We start from the raw sequence: 26,301 nt of genomic DNA on the forward strand, positions 1-26,301 counted from the left end.
GCAATAGCAATCCTTAAGACTTCAGCTTACTTTATGTAAAATTATACATCCTAAGAAAATTCCTACCAAAATTCCAGTATCTGGAAAAGAAATCTTATAACCAGTTCCATCAATTCTTAATCCTCAATTCTCAGCTTCATTCCCTCTGAAGTAAACAAGGCAAACTGTATGGACTCAAAGAAAGAATACAGTGTTTTATCTAAATCTAATAACAAAAGAGAAAATTAAATTTTCCCTGGGACCACCTCCTTCTTCCCACCATTTGCCTCTCTTGTCTCTTCTTCGGGTGTGCTCCCTCCTTTACATTTCCCAATGAAGGTAAGTGCTGAATGGCTTTGTTAAGTCAGAAAAATAATCCATAACTGCATTTTACTGTATTTGCTGCTTAATATATCCCAACAGTGAACCTAGCATTTAGAATCTATCATATCAACATAGTCATCATGATCCAAGCTGCAAATAATAGAGAGTGTCACTGTCAATTTTGCTTTCTCACACTTCTTTCCCTTCACTTCATCTGATTTTAATAATCCCTGTCAAACCACAAACAGTCCAAATTACCTTCTTGACACAGAAGCTTTCAAGGAAGAGACAGAATCTCAACTTTCATTTAGCAACTACAAAAGCAAGCTGTCCGACTGGACAAATATTATTTCCAGTCTTGACAATCTCTACAGTAAAGCATGCTTTTTAATTTTCACTGAAGCTGCCAAGGGTTTGATAAAAGCTTCTTGTTTAGTGCAGACTGACTCACAGGATTAGCAAACCAACAGTGGTAACTGTGTTTAAAGAAGCAAGCACTTTCAAAAAAAAGAAAAAACTGCATGCAAAAGGTGATAATTTCATGTCATAAGTTAACAATAAACTGCATTAAAAATAAGATTATACAAAAAATTCTATTCAGAAGATCTCGTAGGATCTGTTTCAAGATCATCTTGTTTCTACAGTTGACCAATGGTTGTTTCTAGAATGTAATATAAATCAGACTTTCAAGGAAGACAGCTTTATATTCAACAACATCAGTGACAGTCTAAGAAAGGTTAGCACTTGACAACAGGAAATATGTTCAAGGCAAATAACCTTCTGCAAAAGGACAAGATCTGTAATTATTTTCCTCACTGTTGGCTTGTCTTCAAAGTAGATCTTGATAATGTAACTTGCTGCTTCACACACATCAGTTTAAAAGTAATTGATTTCTGTGATGAAGCACAGTATTGTATAATTAGCATTCTATTTGATGTTTATGTGGATTAATCAAAGCAAAATACATTTCAGTATATTTTCTTCACATAGATACACTAGACTCTCTAATCATGGGGAAGTCTACTGCTTCCTAACATTTTGACTTATTTAAAGTTTCAATCAGATTTTGAAGTGTTACTAGTTATAAAAAAAAAGAAAACAGATCAAGATGCTGCCTATAAGAAGCCTCACATAAAATATTTGTTTTAATACCTCAAATTGCTTGTCTAATATATAGGTGTAATTTAAGACCAATCAAAGGTGTTTTAAAAGATTATTCGGTAAGAAGTCAGAAAACACCAAAACAATAAAAGTCTGTTTTTCATGAATTTATAAAATCACTTTAAGAAATGGTTTATGCCTAGATAGTGTTTACAGTTCTACTGCAAAGGAACTACACTTTCTACTAATACAGTACAGTTACAGGACTAACAGTTAGAGCTCACATCTGGATTTCCACAATCACTAATGTTCACAGCAAGATCACAGAATCACAGAATGGCTATTTTTTTCAATTTTTTATATCACCAGGTACTCCAGGGATAAGTTGGTAATATGAAAAGAATCAAGTGGGCTGTATTCCTCATCACCCACTATATCTGCATAACCTGACACAACTCATTGATCCCAGTAAAATGGTATAGTAAGAATCAAAATAGCTGTATAGTATACTATTCATATTTCAAATAATCCAGCTCTCTATCTGTACTACTAGATGATATAGCTCCCTATAGCTCCCACTTCTTGAAACTATTACAATTTTTATTACATTTAGACCTTTGTACCGGTATGCAGTAATGACAATGCATATAAAAAGACTGGAAACGTAGATTGATTGCACAAAGAGATTCAGATAACTTGAGAGACAGGGCACCTTTCTTGACCTTTACTCCTAGGGTCAAGGGAGGTGATTAGAGTTCTCTGTATTATGGAACAGACAGTATTCTGCTCCAAATACAATAAACAGAAAGGAATGCTGCACTGCTGTACCACAGCACCTTCAGAAACAATAAAAATCATAATTTCAAAAACAATGGTTTCAATTAAGCCATGTCTTCTACACAACAAAGAAAGAGATACCTTCTTCACATTTCTTGAAAAAGTGATGCTAGTGTAATCTGAAAATAATACCTACACATTTCTTACGTAAAAACATCTAGTCATTTTTTTTTCTATCTGGCATAAAGTGGTAAGAATTCATAAAATAGTTAATCTGAGCAAAGTGCCAAGATCTTCCAAAAACCTCTTGATTTTAAATGCAGCATTATCTAACATTTTTCTCAATCAATAAAAATTCATGCATATTCTTGATTAGAAGCCAGAAGTATCTTCTTTTGAACAGGTCTCATTTTACCACATGGTTAGAACTTTAACACATGTGCAGTATAGCAACTCAATTTCAGAAGAAATTGGTGTACAATTTATACAAACACTTAAACATAAATTGAGTCACTGTATTTTCTTCTCATATTTGGTTTTAAGAGACCATGCATAATGTTCAAGTAACTCTTTTTTCAATGGTCCTTTGCAAAAAGAAATTACCAAAATTATTAATAGGTAATATTTGAGGAATTAATATCTTCATAAATAAAAATCCTAAGTGACTATGTTTTTGTATAATTTCTCATTTATAATACTGAATGCTTCTTAATTCCAACTGATAAAAAATAGTCCAAATTCAAAATGTTAAAAAGCTTTAACTTTATAAATCTGCATTTTTGTCGTTACCTGTTACATGAATCACATTAGTTGCGTAAAACTTCACTTTGTTGTTCCAAAGGTAGAAAAGCAACAAGGAGACATTTGCAGATTAAGAAACTAGAAGACCTCAGAATCTAACCAAATAGCACATGGTACCTGAAAGAAACCTTTAGGCATCACATAACGAGTTACTGTTTCTGATCTGCATGGAAAAGTTGCATTCAGATTAATCTATCTTGTGGTTTCCCCCCCAAAACTGAATAGCAAAACAAAAAAAGGAAGTTTGAGGTGAATATCATATTTTAACAAGTAGAGACTGACTGCTGCACCTGCTAGTGTTTGTAAATACTAACGTAAAGAAGGAAGTCAGGTGGATAAAATCTAACTCCGAAAAACTATACTCTACTCCTCCTGCAACAGCTCCGCTCTCTGCAAGCATACCCACCAGTGTTTACCAGGCAGCTATACAACCACTAGTGGTGGCATGGGGCAGTGAATGGCAGCGAGCAACTGGTGGAGGCCTGCCCACAAGGCAGCAGTGCCAGTTCACGCTAGTCTTTTATCAACAAAACTACAACGAAAATGGTAGACTGCACAAAGCAGACTCATCGACCTTGAACAGTCATACAGAGGGAATGAAAGGACTGTTTACACAGGCATGCTCATGAATATAAAGATCCATTATGCTTAATGGGAAGAGTATGTATGAGAAATAATAGGAAATATTTTGTTCAGATCTTTTGTTTCACAATATTTGAGGTAATCTTAAATCGTATTTTGAATGCTTTCTACCTGTATTCAGTTCTTGCTTTATTCCTTATTCTGCGGTTTTTCATGCATTTTTTTTTTCCTTTTTCTGTTTTCTTAAAAAATCATTATTTATATGGGAAAGTTTTAGCACAGCACCCCAGCATTATAGTTCCTATAACTGTTTTCTCAGGATTTCTGCAGAAGAATAAACAAAGACAAGAGGAAGTTTAAAATACCTGTAGATAAGTCTGACCATCAGCCCCTATTCTTTGGCCAATACTTTCTCATCTGTACTTCAAACGAAGAACAAAGCCAACAAAGCCTGTATTTTTTGCATTGCTTTTATTACTTTTCTGAAAATAGAGGCTATGCAAAAAGCTGTATTAAAAATGACAGTAAGGTTGTAACTCCAGCCCACAAAAGCCAAGAAATGTGAAGTTAGTCTGACATTCAATCCTTAAATCATGCAATCATGCTTCTTTTTTAAAAAGCAACAATGCAAGTTAATGACAAGTTGTCAGCTCTAACTTTGAATTGCCTGAAGTTTGTCATTTGGTGTTTGTGTCACAACCTTAATGTTATTTAAATGTAGTTTTTAGTATCTATTATTTAAAAAGGTCTGCTTTACGACAGCATAAAGCTTTGAAGGAATAAACCTCAAAGTACTCTGTAGTGCTGGTATGCCACTTCATTAGAAGTAGTGCATAAAACATATGCTGTTGACAAATCTAATTCATTAAAGGTAAGGTAGATGCACTTTAAAACAACTGGATGGCATCATTATCTACAGTTCTTTTTATAAATTATTCCTCTTTTCCCTTTTGAGTGAACTTGTCAGTGTTGCCATTTCAGAATGGGAATGTTTTTAACTTAAAATTCGATAGTTTCAGCATGTTTGGACAAGTTAAATAAGTATCATATTTGCTAAAATTGAAACTGTAAGCAGAAACACTCAAATTGATTATTTCACCTATATTAACTAATGAGAAATAAAATTAGGCAACAGTGTATGAAGAGGTTTGATGTTATCAAACAAAATTTAAAAATGAAGAGAGGAGGAAATTGCAAAGTAGAGCAGAGTAATGTTCTGGCAGTCTTTTGCATTGCCATTCAGATGACTTAAACTTGATACTGAATCGAATTCTGCAAGAGAGAAGAGATCAGGCACATCACTGAGCTGACAGCTAGCTAGCTGACACAGTTTTAAAAGGGGGAATTGAGAAACATATTACTCAGACTTTTAGGTAAAGACCAACCCTGGCATAAGAACAAAGGCTATAGAAGGGTTTATAAATAAACCTAAGCTCAGATTGAAGAGCAGTAAACTCCCTGAAAAGCTTTCCAGCAGGTAATGAATTCAAAACAGCTTAAACTCCATTTTTGACTATCAGTGCCTAGGAAACATGGCCATTTTTCTATTCAACCCAGAAGGAATGAAGTTCTTCCATCACTAGTGGTCTTTTGAACCCAAATCACAGTGTGAGAGCTTCAATTTAAAAAAAGTATCCAAAAGCTTTCTTTTTTACATAACTATATTATTTGTTAGGGTTACATTTCAGTAATCACATAGGCAATGCAACAATTGTCTCTTTCAAAGACAAGCTCACAATAAAACTTATCCTGAAATCTAAGTGGTGTACATTTTGCTTGGAAAAATTTTCACTGTAATTTAAACACAAAAAACTAAACACACTAAACACAGCTTATTTAGGTCTATTTTATGTAAATCAGTTTCTTCAAGTAACTCTGAAACTTCAAATCAAAAATTAATGATTAACGACATTCTAAATAGCATCTGCCATTTAACTTTGAAGATTTTTGTTTCTCTTTCTATCATACTGACCTTACTTTCCTGTGAACTGTCATCAACCTTCAATCTTCCCCCAGCAAAGCACAGGAAGTGTTTGCTGCACTAAGTGGTATCTGCTCTCCAGAAGACATGTCTCAAAGGCTACTTATCCCCAGAATTTATGAACTAAGATAAAAATAATTCCACTTACAACATTCTCTTTACTGAAAAGATCCATATTTTGTTGACCATTCTTATCAGCAAGTCTTAGTGCAAAGTCACTTTTTAGCTTCTGTAGAAGAAGGCTTCTGTTTACCTCTTAACACCAGGGAAGCAGGTCTTTGGATATCTAAGCTTCATTTTAATCTGGCAGTACAACTGCCTAACAAATCTTTGAGGATACTGTTGGGAATGGGGCAGCAGGAAAGAAATGCAGCAGCAGGGTAACAACCTTATAAAATTTATGCTTGCATAGAACAGCTCATAATGCATTCCCTGAAAGAATCTTTCATGCTCTCCACAGATTCCCGAAAAGATACTCTGTCCCCAGTCAGTGATTTCAGCATGCTGGTACTTCAGCCCTTAATGATGATCTTTATGAGCAATCACGTTGCAAGAGGTGCTGCCAACCTCAGTGCTCTTCTGTCAATACCAACACTGCAGCTGGGAGAAACCACTAACAGCAATTACCTACTACAATAATAAATACTGCTTCACTGGGTAAGTGGAAGAAAAGAAGGAGTGACCTTATCTACACCACTGCTTCAAAGCAAATCTTTCAGTCTGTGTATGAGAGACTGTCAAAGTGCTTCCTCTGCAAAAGGTCTAGCTGCCTTTTCTGCAATCCTTAGATTATTTTTAGGAAGTTATTTGGAGGACCTCTCCAATTCTCAGAAGCTCTTGTGACTACAAATCACAAAAGGATGTTGCTGACTCCTCAGCTGAAGGTATTTTTCATTCACATCAAAGAGTGTTATCTCTGGATGGAAGACTGACTTACATGTCTCAGTTTTGGTATACCAAAGACAAGAAGAATCAGACAGTAATTTTCTGAATAACAACATGCCAATTCACTTCCAATTCCACAAGTGTGATGAGAAACAGAAATCAGGCAAAATCTCTTATCAATTCAAATAAATTCTTCATAAGACTCACTGAGAAAAATAAAAACATTGGGTGTTTAGCACATTTGGCTCAACTGACTGTCAAATCCTTCAAGCCTATCTGAACAGAAACCTCCTATCAAATGGCAATATGTTCTTACATTAATATGACTATTTTTTTTTGTATTATTCAGACAGTTGATTGTGGATTGATTTTTCGCAAGTACTGTCTCCTTAAGAGTATTATTTCTGATAAAAACCACCAATGAATACATAAGTTACTACTGTACTATAGCCTTTAAGAGACTAAAGATTCAGCAGCATCCTAAGGCAAACTTCTCTTGAAAGTATTATATTAAAAAAACCAAACACCATCCTGCTCTATTTTGAAAAGAAACAAAAAAATCTACTACAAGTCATGAATGATTGAAGTTCACTGATGTAGTGCATTTTAATAACTTCTTAGTAAGTGAACTAATACATGTATCTAGCAGATATAGCTTGACATCATTTACAGAAGAGTTACTGAACAAGTTATGGAATTGCACTGTGTACATTTGTCTCTCAACAAAACGCACATTAACATAACATAAACTGGCAGAACAGTAGATGAATGCCAGGACATAAGGCTAAGCTTATAGAAACCCCAAAAACCCCCAAATAAGTAAACAAACAAACAAACAAATAAATAAATGAAAGTAAGCAAAATGGTTAAATAAGAGAAATATAATTGATTCCTCTGAAAAAGGCCATATAAGATGATTTTGAACAGAAACACAAAGTTATGATAATTGAGAGTTTACACAGTCAGTACAGCTTGAAGAAAAGCAACCATTTAACAGTGCACGTTCTGCCATTTCTGTATTCATCAGCACATGAAAGAAACCAGAAGTACTTCACAGAAGAACTCCTAACAAACTATTCTAGCTTCTGGGGATTTATATTATGTTATTACTTCTAATTCTAGTAGTGATTTATCACTATAGAAGAAAGTTTTAAATTTTTCCTTCACTGTTACGACAAAGCCAGAGTCGGTGCTTAATACTGATGACAGCCTTAAAAAATGGGTTTAGAATAGGACACAAAGTTAGATTTTTCTCCACAAGAAGGCAGTGTGGAGACACTTTGTACTGTTTTTGTTTTTGTCTGACTTTTCAGTGTAGCTTCAGGTTGTTTTCCCAAAGCTGTGATTACTGTTTGACCAACATTTGCCATTTTAATTTTTTTTTAACATATATATATGTGTACACCAGCAGAGAGTGACAACTGTATAAAAATTAGTAGAAAAAAATCTTAAAAAGAGGACAGAAAAAACAGCTCTAACAAATCTTTTTTCACACTGTGTAGTAAATCAGCCAAACACTAAACCTCTCTGTATGATGGAAGATATCGCATGGCAAGGTACTGGTAGAAGAGGAAGCAGGGGTGGCCTCTGAGGGCCTAGCAGTGCCCCATAGGAGAGCAGCTCCAGTTGCTCCAACAGGGATCTACTACTGTCACTGGCAAGCCACAAGAGAAGTTGGATGCACTCTGGGAGAGCAAATGTAAGAGAGGGAAACACTGCTGCACTACAACAGCTGGGAGAGAGGGGTGAGAAATGGGAGAGAAGCAGCCACACAGGTACTCAGGTCAGCGCAGGAGGAGGGCAGGAGGTTCTCCAGGCAGAGCTCTCTACAGCAGTGGATGGGGCAGTGAGTTCCTGAAGGGGCAAAAAAAAGTCCATAAACAAGTGGCAGAGATGAAGAGTTACAGACTGACCACAAACCCCGTTCCTGTTCCTCTGCACCACTCAGCAGAAGATAGCAGAGAAAAGAAAGTTGCTTTCCATTCTCACTGATGTGTCTGTTGTGTAATAAATTACATTATTCTCCCTACACTAGTTAGTTTTGCCTAGTATTTTGTGATAGCAATTGGTGAAGGATCTCCGTATACTTATCTCAATCCACAAGCACTATTTTCACTGTATTTTCTTTCCAACCTTTCTGAGGAGACTCGGAGGGACCTGAGAGGAACCACGTCTCTCTAGGAAACAAAACTAAGAAAGAAGCAGAAAGAAGTCTGGTAGGGATGTGGAATGGAAACAACGAAAGTCAATTCTTTTTGTGAACGAGTAAATGAATACACATGAAGAATTATGTATTTTTTTAAGTGGAATGTCATTTGTATAGCCCTAAGAATAAAAAAAAAAGTGTAAAGAAATATATCTAAAACCCACAGACCAAGAGATTAAATACAGTTTATAATACTGAGCAATTAAACAACATATTTGACCAACACCTTGAAAGAACAAAGAAACCGAGGGGTACTGGAGCATGCTTCTATTAAACAGTCCACTCCTTAGATTTATGAGAACTAATCTTAACTCATGAGAATAAGAACAAAATGTAAGAAATATTTAACTACTATGATCACATCACAGTAAGAATAGGAAAAAAGAATTCAGATTCAGAAAAGAATTCAGATTTGTTACAAAAAATAGAGAAAGAGCATAAGTGAAACCCTAATTTAGCAGGCATCACCAAAAGGAAGGTAAAAAACATAGTCTTAATGTCTTAAAGTTACACTTCAGTAACAATATATTTTTAAGTGAACATGAAACGCTTGACTTCTCATTTCTTTTGACTTTCTGTATCAGACTCAAGAAAAAAATATCAATTTCTAAAGACAACAGTTATTACACAAGCAGGTAGCTTCCTTACAGTGTTGCACACAAGACTTCTCTAATCTGTTAAGAGCCCTGTGGCATAGCACTACAGTTACCACTGCTTAATAACTGTTAATAATAACACTTAACTTTAAAGTAATTGAAGAGTGATAAGTAAATAATCACAGAATTAATTATTCTGAGACAGTTTTATTTTTTTCCTCTCTTGTTTTCTAGTACAGAAAATTTTCAAGTAACAAATATTATTTAGAGGTTACAAATTAAGCATAGTCTAAACTTCCAATTATGTTTTGAAAAACAAACACATCTGGGACTTCCTGCATTTCAATTATGAAAATCAATACTAGTTCCTGTTGAGTGATGACGACTCACTAGGGAAGGTGTAAAGGTGAAACAGGTACATAATAGAGAGCACAACTAATTTCCACTGTCAATCAAGTAATGCAAACAATAGAAACCGCTATTTGATTCCGAATATTCACGTAGATGTTAAAAGATTTTTCAATGCCAACAATAAACACCAATGACAGAGGTAGATGATGATTGCTTCTTCACTGTGGAGCACAATAATACAGCTCCAATGTTACTGAAACTAGATAATAAAAAACTTCATTAAGCAGTAAGAGCAGCAACCTAAATCTGTTTTCACTGGGTCTTCACAAGTGGTCACAGCTTTTGCATAACTTTACCCTGCCGTTACAATAGAAGCGAGTCTACAGACAGGATGAATGTTTTTCCTTCACACAGTTATTCAATGCATGGCTGCATGTCTTACGTGCAGCATTAAATCAAAACATAGATTGGAATCCAAAATAAATTTCTCACCATCATCTTCACTAAGTCAGTGGGGTACCAGAATATTTTATAAGCAGCAGCACAAGGCTCATGAGGCCAGGTAAATTTAATTTTCTATTTTTGATTGCTGGCAAGCTCAGACAGGTTTAGAACCAGGTGCCCAACGTACAGCCAAATTTTAGATGTCTAAAGCCCAGTGGTTGCTTTTTGTTTCTGAAATGTTTGTTTGATTTCCTCCTAGAATACTTGTTGTAAAGCAGTGATGAGTTCAAAGCCTTGCTTCTTCTCCTAGGATGCCGTACACAGCACTTCAGAAAGTGTTGCCTTACATATCTCAGTTTATACAACTTCAGAAAAGAACAGTTGTCTCAGTGTGCAGCGAATTGTCCACTGCTGCCTCCAAACTGTACGGGAGGGGGAGAAAGCAGATTCAATTTTCTAAGGAAAAAAACTCAAATTGTCTTTTCTTCTTTGTGAACCAGGATGCATGCCTTCAACTTCTCAACTGCAAGTGTAAGAAAGAAAGTGTTCTACAAAGCCTATTTTATTCATTATGATGCACTGAACTATTTCTCGTGTACAACCCATTCTCTGTCTGAGGCGACGCAGGGAACCAAGAGCCATGCATCACGCTTTGAAAAACAACTGCCATCCTAGTATTTCTAAGTTCGAAATTGAGCGCTTGGTGTACAATCAGAATGCTAAACTACTTTAGGAAGCTTCGTAGTTAAAAAAAAAAAAAAAGAAAGAAAAAAAAGAAAAAAAAAAGAAGTCACTAAATTCGATAGGGGTGAGTTTGCCCCAGCTTGTGCTCCAGCACCCAGTGCGAGCGGAACAGAGACCTGGGAGATCCTGAGGCTCAGAGAAGGACACAGAGCACCTGCACCCCCGGGCTAGAGGCGGCATTTCTATTGCTTCTACACCGCGGTCTGCTCGGCTTCTATCAGCGTCTTCGGCAAGACCAGCTCCTACTCCTGCGAGCAATGAGAGCCGTGATTTTCAGTGGCACAAGGCACGGCCGAGCCCCTGAGGCGGCGCCAGCGTGACTCCAGCACAGCCCTCCCGCCCCGCCTTCCCGGTCCCTTTTCCCAGCGCAGGGGAGGCCTGTCGCCACACCACCGCCTCCTCCGCCTCCTCCTCCTCTTCCCCTCCCGCCCACCCTGGCCCCACTACAGCCGCCCGAGGAGCCGGGAAGTGCGCAATGCCGTGGGCCTCGCCCACACCGCCGCCAGCAGAGGAGGCCTCGGAGCGCCTCCCGCTCGGCACCGCGGCTTGGCCGCAGCTCACTTACCCACTGGCCGGGCTCCCCGCTCGACTCCGCAGCAGCAGCCCCAGCGACCGCGAAGCGTCAGTGACAACGGGCCGGAACGGCCGCACAGCCACATCCGGGGGCGGGGCAGGGGAAGGCGGGAAGGCGGAGGGGAGCGGTGCGCCTGGCGTCAGGCGGGATGGCGCCTGCTGGGCCCGCGGTCCGCGTGCGTCGGGGCGGGCGGCGAGCGGCTTCGCCTGTAAGGAGAAGGAGGAGGAGGAGAGGAGGAAGAAGAAGGGAGCTCCTCCAGGATCGCTCCGTGGCGGGGCTTCGGTGCCCGGCCGTGAGCGTTCGGCCTGCGGCGGTCCTCAGCGGGTCCTCCGGCAGCGCGGCAGCTCCCGGCGTGTCGGTGGGTAACGCGGCTCCTCGCGGTGTGCCTCCCGTGTCCTCGGATCGCCTATGAGGGCACGAATACGATCGTCGTAACGTGTGCTCTGTGTGCGAGTCGGTCTGTTTACTTCTTAACAGGCGGCGGATGGCGGCCGGAAACGGAGAATCCAGTTCACTGGATTTAGAAAGAAAGAGAAAAAAGCACTGCGTGAGATGTTACTCAGACTGGACTGTGTTTTTGTTGATAATAAGGTATTTTTTATCAAAGCGCGTGATGGTTAAGGCGGAAAGGGAAAGCAAGCTATGAAGTAAAACACGGTGTAGTAATGTGGAGTTACGTATTAATAACGACAACAACAAAAAAAGGTAAATGTTTCCATTGATAAAGCTGTTGTTGTAATTGCCTTGTTTTGTTTTTAATTAGAAATACAGGAACTGCACACATCTTATAGCAAAAAAGCTTTGCAAGAGTGAAAAGTTCCTAGCTGCCTGTGCTGCAGGTAAGTAGGTTTGCTAAAATTTCAAGGAACCAATACTAGAACTGAACAGTTAAACTCGGTTTTCATTTCATGAACTGGGAGTCAAGTTAGTGGGGGCAGACTCCTTGCAGTAGTGTACAGCCATAAAATAAGGGATGTTCTGTACTAAGATAAGGAAGAACTTCTTAACTGTTAGAGTATGGGAGCACTGGAGCAGGCTGCCCGGAGACACAGGAGGTTGTGGAATCTCCTTCTTTGGAGGTACTCTAGAATCAGGACCTGGGGATTCTGATGCACGAAAAGCTTAATGAGCCAGCAGTGTGCTCTTGCAGCTCGGAAAGCAAATGGTATCCTGGGGTCCATCAGAAGAGGGGTGGCCAGCAGGGACAAAGAGGTGATTGTCCCTCTCTACTCTGCTCTTGTGAGGCCACATCTGGAGTACTGTGTCCAGGTCTGGAGCCCGCAGTACAAAAGACAGGAAGCTGCTGGAGAAGGTCTAGAGGAGGTCCTCCGAGATGATCAGGGGACTGGAGCACCTCCCCTACAAAGACAGGCTGAGGGAGCTGGGCTTGTTCAGCCTGGAAAAAAGAAGGCTGCAGGGTGACCTCATTGCAGCCTTTCAGTACCTAAAGGGAGCCTATAAACAGGAGGGGAGTCAACTCTTTGAAAGGGTTGTTAACTGCAGGACAAGGGGAACTGGTTTGAAGTTGAGGGAGGGGAGATTTAGGTTCGATGTCAGGGGGAAGTTCTTTACAGAGAGAGTGGTGAGGTGCTGGAACAGGCTGCCCAGAGAGGCTGTGGATGCCCCGTCCCAGGCGGTGTTCAAGGCCAGATTGAATGGGGCCCTGGGCAGCCTGGTCTAGTATTAAATGTGGAGGTTGGTAGACTTGCATGTGGCAGGGGGTTTGGAGCTTGATGATCCTTGAGCTCTCTTCCAATCCTGGCCATTCTGTGTTTCTGTGACTTTAGACCCATCTGTGCACCTACCTGTGTGACCAGTTGTAGGGAAGCTGCTTTAGCAAGGAGGTTGGGATCAATCTTTAGAAGTCCCCTCCATTGTAAGGATTTCAGAAGTCCTTACAATTCTGTGATCCTTCGAATTACAGAAAACACCTTTTCCTCATTCTACTACTCTTGTGTTTAAGCTTAGATTTACCTTTTTACGTTTTTGCAAAGTGATATCACAGTGTCTTTTTTTTTTTTTTTTAATTGATCTTCACTGGTGCCTAGATAAAAGGTTTCTTATGTATCAGTTACATCGTGAAGTCTTATCCAAACATTGTAAATGCTTAAAAACAGCTCCTCTGTTCACAGAGAAGTGAAATTTCTTCTGACTGGTTCTTGGTAATATCAGGCAAAGTAGTCACTAGTAGGCCAATAGTTATATACAGAGAGAAGAGTTGAACCCTCTCTGGCTATGTAGTACTCCTCGGAAAGCAGCCTGGACCCAAGATATGCTTTGCCTTTAGTGTTTGGCCCTTATTTGAGCCCGGAGTGTCTGCACCCTGTGTCCACACTTTCTGGTCCGATGGGGAGCACAGGTACAAACACGTTGCCTTTAGTCCCTGGAGCAGCCACATCCACATCCCTTCACCAGGTGCTAAATCATCAGCGTAAGCTGTAACCTAATGCTTTCCCTAGAACAGCTCACTTGAAAGGAGTGTGCAGAAAGAGTTGTAACTGATAAGTAGATTTTTGATACCAAACTCAATACAATGTTCATTGTTCAAAGATCACTGTCACAAAGTTTCTGCTTACTGTAGCCACTGAGAACTACAGGTTCTTGCTGCTGCCATTTTACTGACACAAGTATCTTGCTCTTTTTTTACCTAGGTTCTGATGCTAAAATGCTATGGTCAAGCAACTAAAAGTGCATTTAAAATGATAATTAATTAAGATTTGTATTAAAAGGTGTTCCCTGGAAGAATTTTATGATAAATTTAGAGAATTTTAAGGAGTTGAAAAATTTCACGGTCCTCATTTATTGACTGTTTAAGTGTGATCTTTACTTTTCCCATACTGTATTATAAGAAATTGATAAAGCAGTTATTGGGCAGGATTTACTTGAATTGAGGAGATTATAGATAGAAGTATCTAAATGTGGACTTAAGTATAAAGATACCTGAAAAATGAATGATTTTATGTTTACACTTGTATACTGTATATGTACACTTATATACTATATTTGTAAGCATTCTTACTCATCTACTGCTGCTCAAATTTAGTAATACCCATAGATTGTTGCTTGTAGCAGTCCAAAATTCTGATCAAACTGGTATCAGAGAGTAGATGATAGACCAACATTTTCATGAGAGAAAGAATGTTAAAATATGGATAAATTTCTGGTCTAGCATTTCGTTTTAACTCTTGAAACTACACATTTTAGATATCAAATCCATCTATTTCTAGTTTTGGAGATTTAAACAAATGGACACCACTACCTTCTTGCTAATGCAAAACTTTTGTGTTACTCTCTTTACAAACTTTCTTATGTACCTTCTAATACATCTTAATCTGGAAGAGGCACCAATTTTGCATAATCATTATTCTTGCCCTTGATAACAGAACGTGTTCATTCCTACTGTAATTCTTTCCTGTGATCACATTTAAACTTGTCTTAGTGAATGTAAATACTGACAAGGATGCCAGTTCTCATGAAGTCGCCAGCTTCAAAATGAAAGAGATTTTTAATATCCAGGTTGTGCACAGCATACCTGTTGCAGTCAGAAGTGTGCTAGTACCTATGCTAGGTTATGTGGAAGTGTTAGGTTATATAGAAGTACCGTCTGTGCACTGAGACGTTCTGCCATTCAAACCTGCTGTTCTGCAAAACCAATTAAGTTCACACAATTCAAGTCAATTTGTCTTTCAGTATCTTCTGTAGGTAGTATTTCAAAAAAAGGAGCAGGTTGCTTAACCACAGCTCTTGATCTGAACCCATAAGAATAGAGACAGAGAGAAAAAGGGGAAGATCATTATGTGCAGTATCAGAAGCATATATGCAGAAGGTAAAACAAGAGAGGTGGAGGAGGTGGAGCCAAAGGAGGACAAGAAAAGGTTGAAAGAAAAAGAAAAATGCGTAAAACTGTATCCTCCTAGTATTGGTATTCACTATACTTGTGGTGTTAGTAAAACAGCTTGCATGTTAAAAACATCATCTTTATTTCCTTATTTTTAATTGTCAGAGGCAAAATATTTCTTCAGTGTATTGAATTAATTCCTTAGCCAAAAAAAAAAGGATCCGAAATGCGCTTTGACAACATTGTTACATATCAAAGAAGTGCACCAAATGCACCTCAGATCTGCCTAGGTAACTCTGTAAAAGTGTCAACTTCTATTAAAAACAAAGGGTAGCTAAATTCCTTACAAGAACAAAATCTGGGAAGTTGAAATCTTCCATTTGCAGATAGACAAGTAGTTCATCTGGGAAGGGTAAAAAGGTACTTGATCATTAAAAGAAAACAAAATGATCGTTTTCAGTGGTATTGTGAGATTTCGGAATTTAAAGTGTAAAGATGAGAACTCTTGTAATAGGAAGAAGTTTTTCAAATGGTACTTGTAATTCCAGTTTTTATTTGCAGAAGAGAAGTTTAAGTTAATTTTGTAGTAGATCTTCAGTTGATTGCCATTTGTCTGCGCTAAAAAATCTTTTGTGGTTGACAGTTCATTTGCTTTTTAGGAAAGTGGATACTAACTAAGGAGTACATAATTAATAGTGCCGAAAGTGGCAGATGGCTTGATGAAACAACATACGAATGGGGATATAAAATTGAAAAAGACACCCATTATTCACCTCAAATGCAATCTGCACCTAAAAGATGGCGCAAAGAGCTGAAAAACTCTGGTGCTCCAGGGGCCTTCCACAGATGGAAAGTTATCCTTGCTGTTAAGGAAGGTTATAAACAAGTGGCACCTATTAGAAGGTAGGAGGATTTGTTTTAAAGTTTAAAATGAACAATAGAATGTTTATCATATGGTTGAGCAGGTCTTCTTCTGTTCCCACTGATCTGGTCCATAACAACCTCTGGCTCTTCAAACTCTCAAGTCATTTTCATCAATATACTTCCATACAATTTACGAAAAAAAAAAAAAAAGAATCCTTAAGTTCTTTGGTATCACTGCTTTTCTAGTTTTCTTTTAGTATGATGGTAAATATAATAAGCGTTATTGTGTTTTAGTAAAGTAAACTGCTTACAGGGACATTCCTCATAGGACGAGGTAAATAAGCTTTCACTTTATCAGAGTACTGCTTTATTTTGTTTGCATGTTGCATTCAAATGGTAGCCAGAACAGCTTATACTATCTCAATTGGTTGGAAGACCTGGGCTAGCTTTGAACTATGACATAAGGATCTGAACTGCTGTTATCTTGTTTTATGTGCTTTAAATGTATGCAAAGCCTATGTAGCTTAGAAGACCTAACTTTTATTGAAACGTTTCTGATATAGTGTCAATGCAGGTAGTTCAGAAGGGAATGGATAAAAAATATGAAGGAAATAGAAAACAAATGATGTGTGAGAAATTTGGGACTATCTTTTTTCCGTGTTCTCTCTACATCAGCAAGACAGGTTGAAAAGAGGGTCTCTTTTTAATACTGCTTGCCAGACACCAACAACTGGGATCCTTTTATTCTGTCAGAATACACAAAAAGGTAGACATTTTTTGCCTTTAGCACATATTACCTTGTAATGAAAGCCACCATAGCTTTGAGGAAAAACTGATATTTCTATAATAGGAGAACTGCTTCCAAAAGTAACTTCTCCTATTTTATTATATTGGCCCACAACATCAGGCAGATATTGATGGTACAGCAGTAGAGGTTGAACTTGTTCACCACTATCCTTTTATATGTTGTTGCCATGTGACAAATGGCAGCAGGGGAGCAGTCTGACAAAATGGTATCTGACATAGAAGTACATAAGAAGCAAAGGCGAATTCTTCTATGACTGAAAAATGGCACCCGTTGACATTCATCAATGCTTGCTGAATGTTTAAGGAGACCAAACATTGAATTTGAGCACTGTCAGGAACTGGGTGCTGGAATTTCAGCAGTGGCAACATTGACATGAAACATGAAAGGCAAGCCACATTCTAGATGGCCATGCATAGCTGTCACACCGTGAAATGAAGAGCATCTCAATCATGCAGGCAAATTGTTAGATTACAATCAGGGAAGTGTGCAGAACTGAATATCAACTTCAATGCATTGGAAGCTATGGTGGCAGCATTGAATCATCACAAAGTTTGTGCCACACACGTTCAAACAGGAAGAGAAAGAACACGTATGCGAGTTTGTCAGAACTACTGAGCCAATACAGGACTGAAGGTGGCGGTTTCCCAGGTCACATCATTACCAGTGACAGCAAGATGTAGTGACCACTATGAGCTGGAGTAAAAACTGCAGTCCATGGAGTGGCCAACATGTGAATTATCTGTCAAAGAAAACGTTCAAGATGCAGCCCTCAGCAAGCATATCTTTTGGGATAGAAGAGGGGTGATCCTTCTGGATTTCCTGGAACCTGGCAAACTATTAGCTCTGATTACTACATCATGATGGAGAGTAAGGTGTAGGCTCAAACTTTCAGAATTGGACCAAAGAAGAATACACTCTTTCTCTTGAAGCACAGTAATGCCAGGCCCCATATGAGTTTGAAGGCCATGGAATACACTGCCAATCTAGATTGTCCTGCTGTACCAACTGTATAGTCCAGATTTGATGTCTTATGACTTCCATCTGTTCAGATCAATGAAAGATGGTCTGTATAGGCAACATTTTCCTAGCAACAGTGCTGTCATAGCAGCTTTGAATCAGTGGATCGCCTCCAATGATACAGATTTTTATAAGTATGGAATGCAGACTCTTGTTCATTGCTGGCGAAAATGCATAGCTAATAGTAGTGACTGAAAAAGAGTGTTCTGTAGATGAGAATTTCCTTTATCAAATAGTACTATTGTGCTCTTTGTATCTCTGTTGTAGTTTCTACGATGTCAACAGTTACAGGGCGGTTCGGCCCAGTTCCATGGCTAATGGGGTGAGGGACCCATATACCCACGGCCCAGGAAAGGGAAAAGAGGAGAGAGCAGTTAGATGGGGGATGGGTCTAAAAACAACAGCAACAATCTGAGGAGGAAAGTTAATTTGCTAAATATGATATTGGAATGCAAGATAACACAATATAATACAGTACAATTGAAGTTAATAAATTCAATGAATGTCTAAAAGAAACCGAAGGCTCTACTGTAATGCTGAAGGTGAGCACACACACTGCCAGGATGAGCTGAAAAGGAAGAAGAGAGCCATGTGATGTGCAAAGATTTTATCTTTCCCTTTGAACAGAAATGCAAAGTACCTGGAATTATCGGCAGTCCATGGAACTGAAGCATTTACTCTTTAACTTGCAGTGCACTACATGATGCTATGATGTGGAATACTGATAAAAAATTATAAAACCATGACACATGGAAATAAATAGGAGGCATTGCTTTTGGAACAGCCTGTGAAGTTGGCAAACAGCATCCTGAAGATAGTATGTTATAATTCGGAAAGGCAGTGTTCCATTTTTGGTACTTAGCTGGTAGCACAACTCTTAATTGAAAGATCAAATATCATAATGCAATAACTTACAAATGCTGTCATCCAGGAATTTGACTTTTTTAATACACAAGTGAAGCTTTCTGTCAGATATGTGGGATGCTTACACTGATTTTAATTAATAGTATTAAGTTGTGAAGAGAGGTGCCTTGTTAAGTATGTTCCTTCTGTTTCTCGTGGCTATTAAGCAGTTTTTTAACCTGGTGAAAGTTGGGGAATGTCATATATCTACACTCTCATATTTGTAGTTTATGAAAATTAATGTGAAGCACTATGAATAAAATGCATTAAATAATGTCTTTTCAAATCTGTTTGTTTAGAGTTCTAGAAGCTGGAAAGGCAACCATGTGTTCATCTCAGGATGTCGAGAGTGATATTACTCATGTATTCGTCCTTAATAAATTTTTTCCTGTGCAAAAAGAGAAATGCTTCTCTGAAGCTCAATGCTACCCTTTGCAATATGTAGGAGATTACCTTTTGGAGGTAAGTAAATTGAAAAACGTACCTAAAATCGCTTCCATCATTACATTTTATGTCAGGTTTACTGATTGTATGATGCAGCATTAATAATAATGGGGGGTATTATATGTTTTGAAATTTGATAAAATGTAATCAACTGTCAAGTACTAAGACAACGGGAGAGGTTTCATCAATATGTATAGGTACTAGAAGGGAGAAGTACAAAAAGAACAGAGCCAGAACAAGAGACAGTGGGCATAAACTGCACAGTAAAGATTTCCGCTGACCGTCAGCCAGCACTTCTACTGTGTGAGTGGTGCTGCACTGGCACAGGCTGCCTGGGAAGGTTGTAGAATCTCCTCCTTGGAGAGACTCTCTACGTGGTCCTTGGCAACATGTTTCAAGAGGGTTTGAACCAGGTGGATCTAGAGGTATCCTCAAGCTTGACCATTCTGTAATTCTGTAATGCAAAAACTGTCCTTTTCAAAGCAGTGTTTTGATTCAGACCAATAGAAATGGCACCAAAGAGGTATGCTTTATTTCTGATTCCTCTTTGTGTTCTTTCTTCACTCCTGTTGTGTGATATTACTGCTGGATAAGTGAACTGGACTTCAGGATGAAGTTCAAATGTAGTTCACCATCAGATAAATGGTTCAAAAAGTTATTCAAAAAACACCAATAAAAATCCTACCTTTTGTTTATATTCTCCTCATTTTGGTAATGACTTAAAACATTTAGGCGTATATTTATGTCTGTTTGTCTATGTCATAGGATGATTAAGGTTGGGAAAGACCTCTTAAGGTGATCAGCTCTGTCTATCAACCGGTCACCAACATGCTCACTAAACTATGACTCTAAGTGCCACATCTACATGTTTTTTTCTGTGTAGGTGTAAGTATTTTTTCTGGGTTTGACATATGCTATTAAATAAGGATTTAGTGGCTTTATGCTTCAGTATAAATTATTTTGTTAACTAACTTCAGTTATTCTACTTTTCAGTTTATAACATTACAGTCTATGGTAAAATAGTAAGATTGATACTCTTAACTCAAAATAAATTTGCTTGCAGTCCCTAATGACTTGGGAAGAGTTGGTGCTTGCCATATAAATTTTCTAACAGAGCTGTTATGTTGGACAGAGGAAATTCACTCAAAACTACTTCTGCACTAGGAATCTTACAGAAGTTGCTCACCTACATTATCTTTTCAGTCAAAACAGAGTGTGTTTCTACAGGAATTATGATTCCTAAAATAGCTTTATGGTCTGCTATCTGAACATACCCTTAATTCTGCCTTAATGCGGAAGGATCATTCCATGTATGAGGACAGTTACTATTAACTGTACTAGAACATGGAATACAGTCCCATCAACAGAGAAGCTAAGACATGAAGGCCTAGAAAAAATTGAGGTACCTTATTTGAAGGTAAAAGTACTGAAAGTCATCTTGCCAGAGAGTTTTTTGTCTAAATGCAAAGCGAGGTGAAATATCCAGTACAGCGTAAGATTATTCAGAATGTGAGATTTATCATTCAGTTTCTAATGCAATCAGAATAAGTTAAATTCACAGCAATGAAAAAGTAAAACAAGAAAAACAGCCTAATTCTGTCTTTCATCATTCCTTCTGAACTATGAGAGGAAATGACACTGCTCACTGATTTTTCTTACATGCTCAGTACTCACTAAAACTCTTTCTTTTCTATTCCCCCTTTGAAACTGAGAGAAGCATCTCATGATTCACAGTCCTTTGTTTACTGTGACCAATATTACCCTCTTTTACAGACTGTTTTGATGTGAAATTCTTTGTGGGCTGAGACCGTGACCTTGATACTCATTCTTTACTGTGTTCATTCTTTCCATTCTGGACTGCTGGTCTATTTTGTATTTTTTTTCCTTCTTAAATCCAGGCTTTATTCCTCAACTGAGGCATTCACAATTCAGACTGATGAAAGTAGGAGTGGTGCCAACACTGTGTAATGTATAGTAATAATCAACTTTATAATGAATGAGTAAAAATCTACTCATTCATTATAATAGCTACACAAAGGCTATATTTTAGATTTTAAAGATGCCTGGTCTGCAAAGGATCAATTTGCCATTGCTTGACATTCCTGAAGGACCACTCAATTACTGGTTTTGAGCAATATCCTGGCAGAAGTTGATGGATTCATTCTATTTGGAAAATGGATGTGAAAGAGGGCGTTTAAAATTGACCAAATGAAAAAGTAATTGATTCTTTAGCTTCTGTAGTTATGTACAGCACATGTCCTTCCCCAGAGCTCTTTCTGTAGAAAGAGTAAAATAAAGAGAGGTTTAGCTCCCTAAATTCTACAAGCTGTGTAAGCTGTATAAACTGTAGTGTTCAGTTTGGTGAAATCCTTACGTATGTTGGGTATTAGATTTGTAGTATGTGTATCTGGCCTTTGACACATTTCAATTTGGAAAAATCAACAGTGTTTAATGCTTGAAAATCAAGGAAATTCTCAAATCAAACTGAAAGTTACATAGTGGGAGTATATCTTGTATATCACCAACTTTCGCACAAAATAATTGGCTTGTGAAGTAGTTTTGGGCTTACACAATAGATAGATTTTCCAGTATATCTTAAGTACAGAAAAAAAGCACTGAGGTTTTGAGGAAAACACTATCTTGAAAGGAACTTAGGAAAAAGCCAAATATCAGCAAAGGTGTGTACAAGCAAAACAGATAACCAATTTTTCTTTTTCACAGAAGTGCACTGAATGTTCTATGAAATTCTATACACTCACAGTTCACAGTTCCCACTTCCATTTTTTCAGGCCCTTCATTTAGGTCACATTTATAATGCCATTAGAGGTGTCATGTATTTGCGTCTCTCAGGAGATAGTTTACCGACAGGAGAGTCACATGCACTATGCGGAATTTCTTAACATTTTGTCTTAGAAATACTCAAAGGACTGAAAAAAAAAATCCTACAGTTTTATAGTTCTTCAGTGGCGGATGATTAGAAGGAACTGCTAAAGAGGAAAATGTTGCCCTTGCAAATAGGTAGATGCTAAACCTGTGCTTTGTGATTGGGCAGCATCTACTTCCAAAAATGCTTTACATTCTTGAGATCAAAGCATATATTTTGCTCTTCCCTTTTCAATGATGAATGAAGCTGTTACGAAAGGGCAAAAAAGGGTAAAAGAATCCTGGTGTTTACATACTGACTAAAACACACATCCACATGGGAGCTCAGTCTAGTGTCATACTCTCTTACTGAAACTTGTTTGGAGAAATTACTCAGTATGACAGCTCTCAGCTATGATAGCTCTCTGCTAAAATAGATATTTGATGTAGGAAGTGTGTGTCCAGTACTTAGCGTGTCTCACCTTCTACTGATCACAGTGAGAATAATTTCTTGCTGTGAACCCTGAATTCATCTGACGTGCAATAATAGTACTCCATCTTAACACATCTATTAACTTACAGATTTCTTTTTTTCCTAGATCTCAATAAACTTGATTTAGAGAACACTAGTTTCTATTTAAATGCATCTTGAGAATTCAGAAAACTGCCATGACATTTTGTCTCTTAGAAAGACAAGGGGTAAACATAGGTACAACACTTGTTCAGATGTCTTAGGCTCTAACAAAAAGAGTTATGAGCATCTCTTTTTTTTTTCATTTCTAGAAATACTTGGCACATATTTTATTAGGACTTAACGTAAAATGTTCCAGCTTTGTAAATCTGTAGTCCTGCTCTTTAACTGCTAATTCTATGAGAAATAAATACTCTCCTCATAAACACACAAACGTATGTCCTATGGTTTAGCACTGAAATCAGATGTTAAATTGAGTGAAGCAACATGATATTCTTTTTTTTTTTTTTCAAGTGGAACTGTATATGGTCATAGGCATTCAGATGGTTTCTGATTTTTTTTTAAACAATGCTTTGTTTTGTCTCTGTATTTCAGTATCTGTTCTAAAATATCTACCTTGTAACTCTGGTGTTAAAATAACCTGTGTGAGTGTCTTCAATCTGTTAAGGTGTTGCTTCTACTGGTTCAAGATATTAAAGCATATGCATGATTTTAGTGCACTATCCTTATGTTTAAATACAGACTTTAAAATGCTTTGTTGGCTGTGCTATAGAATTTATAACGCTTTGTCAAGATGGAACTATAAATTATCTAAATACAAGTATTTTTAGAAATGTGTTGAAAACAACATGCATAAGGTATCACAGGAAGTAAAGACTAGTTAATTTGTCAGAGTAGTTCACTTATCCTTGGCTCATCAAACTCTTTAAACCAGTTTTCCAGTACTTCACACACCAGTTACTGTCACAAACACACTTGACTTAAAGAAGACTAATTTGATTTCTTGCCAATTACTAGGGCTGCTCTGAAAGTAATGCCTCCTATTTTATTAAGTTGACTCACAACATCAGAGATAGATTTGGTGGTATGGCAGTCAAGGTAGAACTTTCCCACTTTCTTTGTTGCTGTGTGACAGATGGGAACAGAGGGGCAGTCTGACAGAATAGCATCTGATATGGAAATGTAAAGGAAGCAAAGGGGTGACATTGAATTTTTCCATGTGTACAAAATGGCACCCGCTTACACTGATGCTTGAGGAACATTGATGGACTTCAAACAGTGAGTGTGAGCAGAGTGAGGTGTGAACACAGTGGTGTGTCTCAGCAGTGGTGGCAGTGGGTCACCTCCACTGGTGCAGATTGTTATGAGCAGGCAGGCTCTTGTTCATCGCTGGTGAAAATGTATAGCTAATGGTGGTGTCTGTTGAAAAATAGTGTTTTGTAGTTGAGAATTTTATCAAATAGTCTTGTGCTCTTTACATCTGTTGTAGTTTCCATGGAAGTTAAGAGGAAGCATTACTTTTGGAGCAACCTACACAATAGAATAAAATAATGAGCCAACACCTTCACTCCATTCATCCCTTCTTCTCACACAGAGCTTCATTCTTGAAGCACCTCCCCTATGAGGACAGGCTGAGGGAGTTGGGCTTGTTCAGCCTGGAGAAGAGAAGGCTGCGGGGTGACCTCATTGCAGCCTATCAATACCTGAAGGGAACCTACACCCAGGAGGGGAGTAAACTCTTCAAAAGGGCTGACAACAGCAGGACTAGGGGAAATGGATCCAAGTTGAAGGAGGGAAGATTGAGGTTGGATGTTAGGGGGAAGTTCTTCACAAGGAGAGTGGTTAGGCCCTGGAACGGGCTGCCCAGGGAGGTTGTGGATGCCCCGTCCTTGGACGTGTTCAAGGCCAGGTTGGACGGGGTCCTGGGCAACCTGATCTGAATGTGTACGTTTGGTGGCCCTGCTAGGCAGGGGGGTTGGAACTACATGATCCTTGAGGTCCCTTCCAACCCAGGTGATTCTGTGGTTCTGTGATTCTGTGATTCTTGAATCTTCTGCCTCTTCTCTAGAGGTGTGGGTGGGTAGGGAGCATGGATTGTGTTTAGACTGTAATGTTTTGTTTCTCTTGTTCTTTCTCTTCACACCCCTGAGGACCCTCCCATGAGATGCAGTTCTTCACAAGCTGCTCCAGCATGGGTCCCCCATAGGCTGCAGTTCCTGATAGGAGGTTTCATGGGCTTTTCCATGGGCTGCGCTTGGAGATTTGAATTCTGTGATTCTATCTGCACTACACAGTGCCCATAGGCTGTGGGTGGACAGCCTGCTTCACCATAGGCTTTTCTTGGGCTGTAGGGAGCTTCTGCTTCACGCCTGGAGCACCTCCTGCCCTCTTTGTGCACTTTCCTTGGTCCTTGTAGGATTTCTTCTGTCTTGTTCCTCACCCCATTTCTCTTAGCTGACATTTCACATTAGTTTTCCACTTTCTTAAATATGTTATCTCTGAGGACTCAACTCTGGCAGCAGCAGGTCCCTATAGGAGCAGCTGGAGTTGGCTCTGATCTAACAAGGGGCAGCTCCTTTTCTGTCTGCTCTCAAAGTGGCCACATCTGCAGACGTCCTTGCTATCAAAATCTAACTATGTAAATTCTAAGCAGCCTAAAATGAAGAAGCTGTTTTATTAGTCTGTTAACATAAATGACCCTACAACTTCTAAAATTCGAATTACTAGCTTTGTATGTACATCCTTAAAACTAACAACTAATAGAAAAGATGAGGTTTTATTTTTTGAAAAGTCCTGAAAGGGAATTATTATGGAAATAGCTCTTGTTTCAATAGCACAGATGGGGCCAGAGTTAAAGTCAATTAGGCAGATAACTTCCATTGGTAGTTCTCATGCTGTAACTGCCTATGACATCAGTGATGTGTTTCCACAGCTGTTTGTGTGTCACATAGTATTAACCTTCAAATTTGAATAAGCATGCATGTAAACAATGATTTTACAATAGAATGTAAGAAAATATTTCACTACATAAAAGCTAATTAAAAGCATCAGTTTTGAAATTAAAAAGTGATGTTTTGTTTTGTTTTGCTTTGCATAGAAGGATATACAAAATACTGAAGTTGCCCAAATTAAGGGTTTTCTGCCAGCACAAGAAACTGACAGAAACAAGTCTAATATGCAGCTTATTGAAATGAAAAATGCTGTGATAAAGCATATGTATTTTGTTGAGGTAAGTTTGACATTTAGCTTATACTTTCTTACCATAAATTGTGAAATATATATAATGAAATTTATCCCTCAGTATAGATGTTGAGCTAATTAACTAGGTATTTGACCATCTTTTGTAGTAATAATGCTTTTTAAGAACTATTTATTTACTACATCTGCAGTTAACCAAAATAAAATTTAATAGTGGTAATTGGGAGGTGTAGATGTGTGGAAGATGTGGTAGACTTCGAAATCTCGGTAATTCCCCAGTCTTCTTGCTGGCAGGGCAGTGAAAGAAGCCAAGTAGACCTGGACACTGTACTAGCACTGTTCATCAAGGGCTAACACTCAGGTACACTCTCAGCCCTGTTTTGGTCACAAATTCACCACATCATAGTATGCTATAAAATGTTGTAAAGAAAAGGAATCCACCTTTTCCAATCCAAAATCAGTGCAAGTTTATCACAGGTGTACCTCTTAACAGATTATTTTCTCTTCAACTATTACATAGTTATGTCCAAAGAGAGTAATTACAGTCCTA

General features: G+C 38.3%; 2 protein-coding genes across 8 annotated transcripts in view; one reads left to right on the plus strand and one right to left on the minus strand.

Annotated features, from left to right (window-relative positions):
- Positions 1-11,441, minus strand: part of KIAA0825 (KIAA0825 ortholog) — a 227,043-nt gene extending 215,602 nt beyond the window's left edge. Inside the window, exon 1 of one of the 2 annotated variants that reach the window (XM_052700574.1) lies at positions 11,337-11,440. The gene's annotated coding sequence lies outside the window, so the exon portion shown is untranslated. Of the gene's footprint in view, positions 1-11,336 lie in introns of both variants that reach the window. The other variant, XM_052700575.1, reaches the window with a different exon arrangement.
- A 9-nt stretch (positions 11,442-11,450) lies between these two features.
- The window catches only part of SLF1 (SMC5-SMC6 complex localization factor 1), a 43,071-nt gene continuing 28,220 nt past the window's right edge, over positions 11,451-26,301 (plus strand). For 4 of the 6 annotated variants that reach the window (XM_052700577.1, XM_052700581.1, XM_052700579.1 and 1 more), the window contains exons 1-6: positions 11,451-11,703; positions 11,823-11,936; positions 12,109-12,184; positions 15,843-16,086; positions 19,075-19,237; positions 25,651-25,782. In XM_052700577.1, coding sequence (XP_052556537.1) covers positions 11,494-11,703; positions 11,823-11,936; positions 12,109-12,184; positions 15,843-16,086; positions 19,075-19,237; positions 25,651-25,782 — 939 coding nt within the window. In that variant the 5' untranslated portion in view covers positions 11,451-11,493. Of the gene's footprint in view, positions 11,704-11,822; positions 11,937-12,108; positions 12,185-15,842; positions 16,087-19,074; positions 19,238-25,650; positions 25,783-26,301 lie in introns of those variants that run through there. The other 2 variants (XM_052700578.1, XM_052700582.1) reach the window with 2 other exon arrangements.

Source organism: Tympanuchus pallidicinctus, unplaced genomic scaffold, assembly GCF_026119805.1.
Source record: "Tympanuchus pallidicinctus isolate F22 unplaced genomic scaffold, pur_lepc_1.0 scaffold4, whole genome shotgun sequence".
NCBI classification, from domain to species: domain Eukaryota; kingdom Metazoa; phylum Chordata; class Aves; order Galliformes; family Phasianidae; genus Tympanuchus; species Tympanuchus pallidicinctus.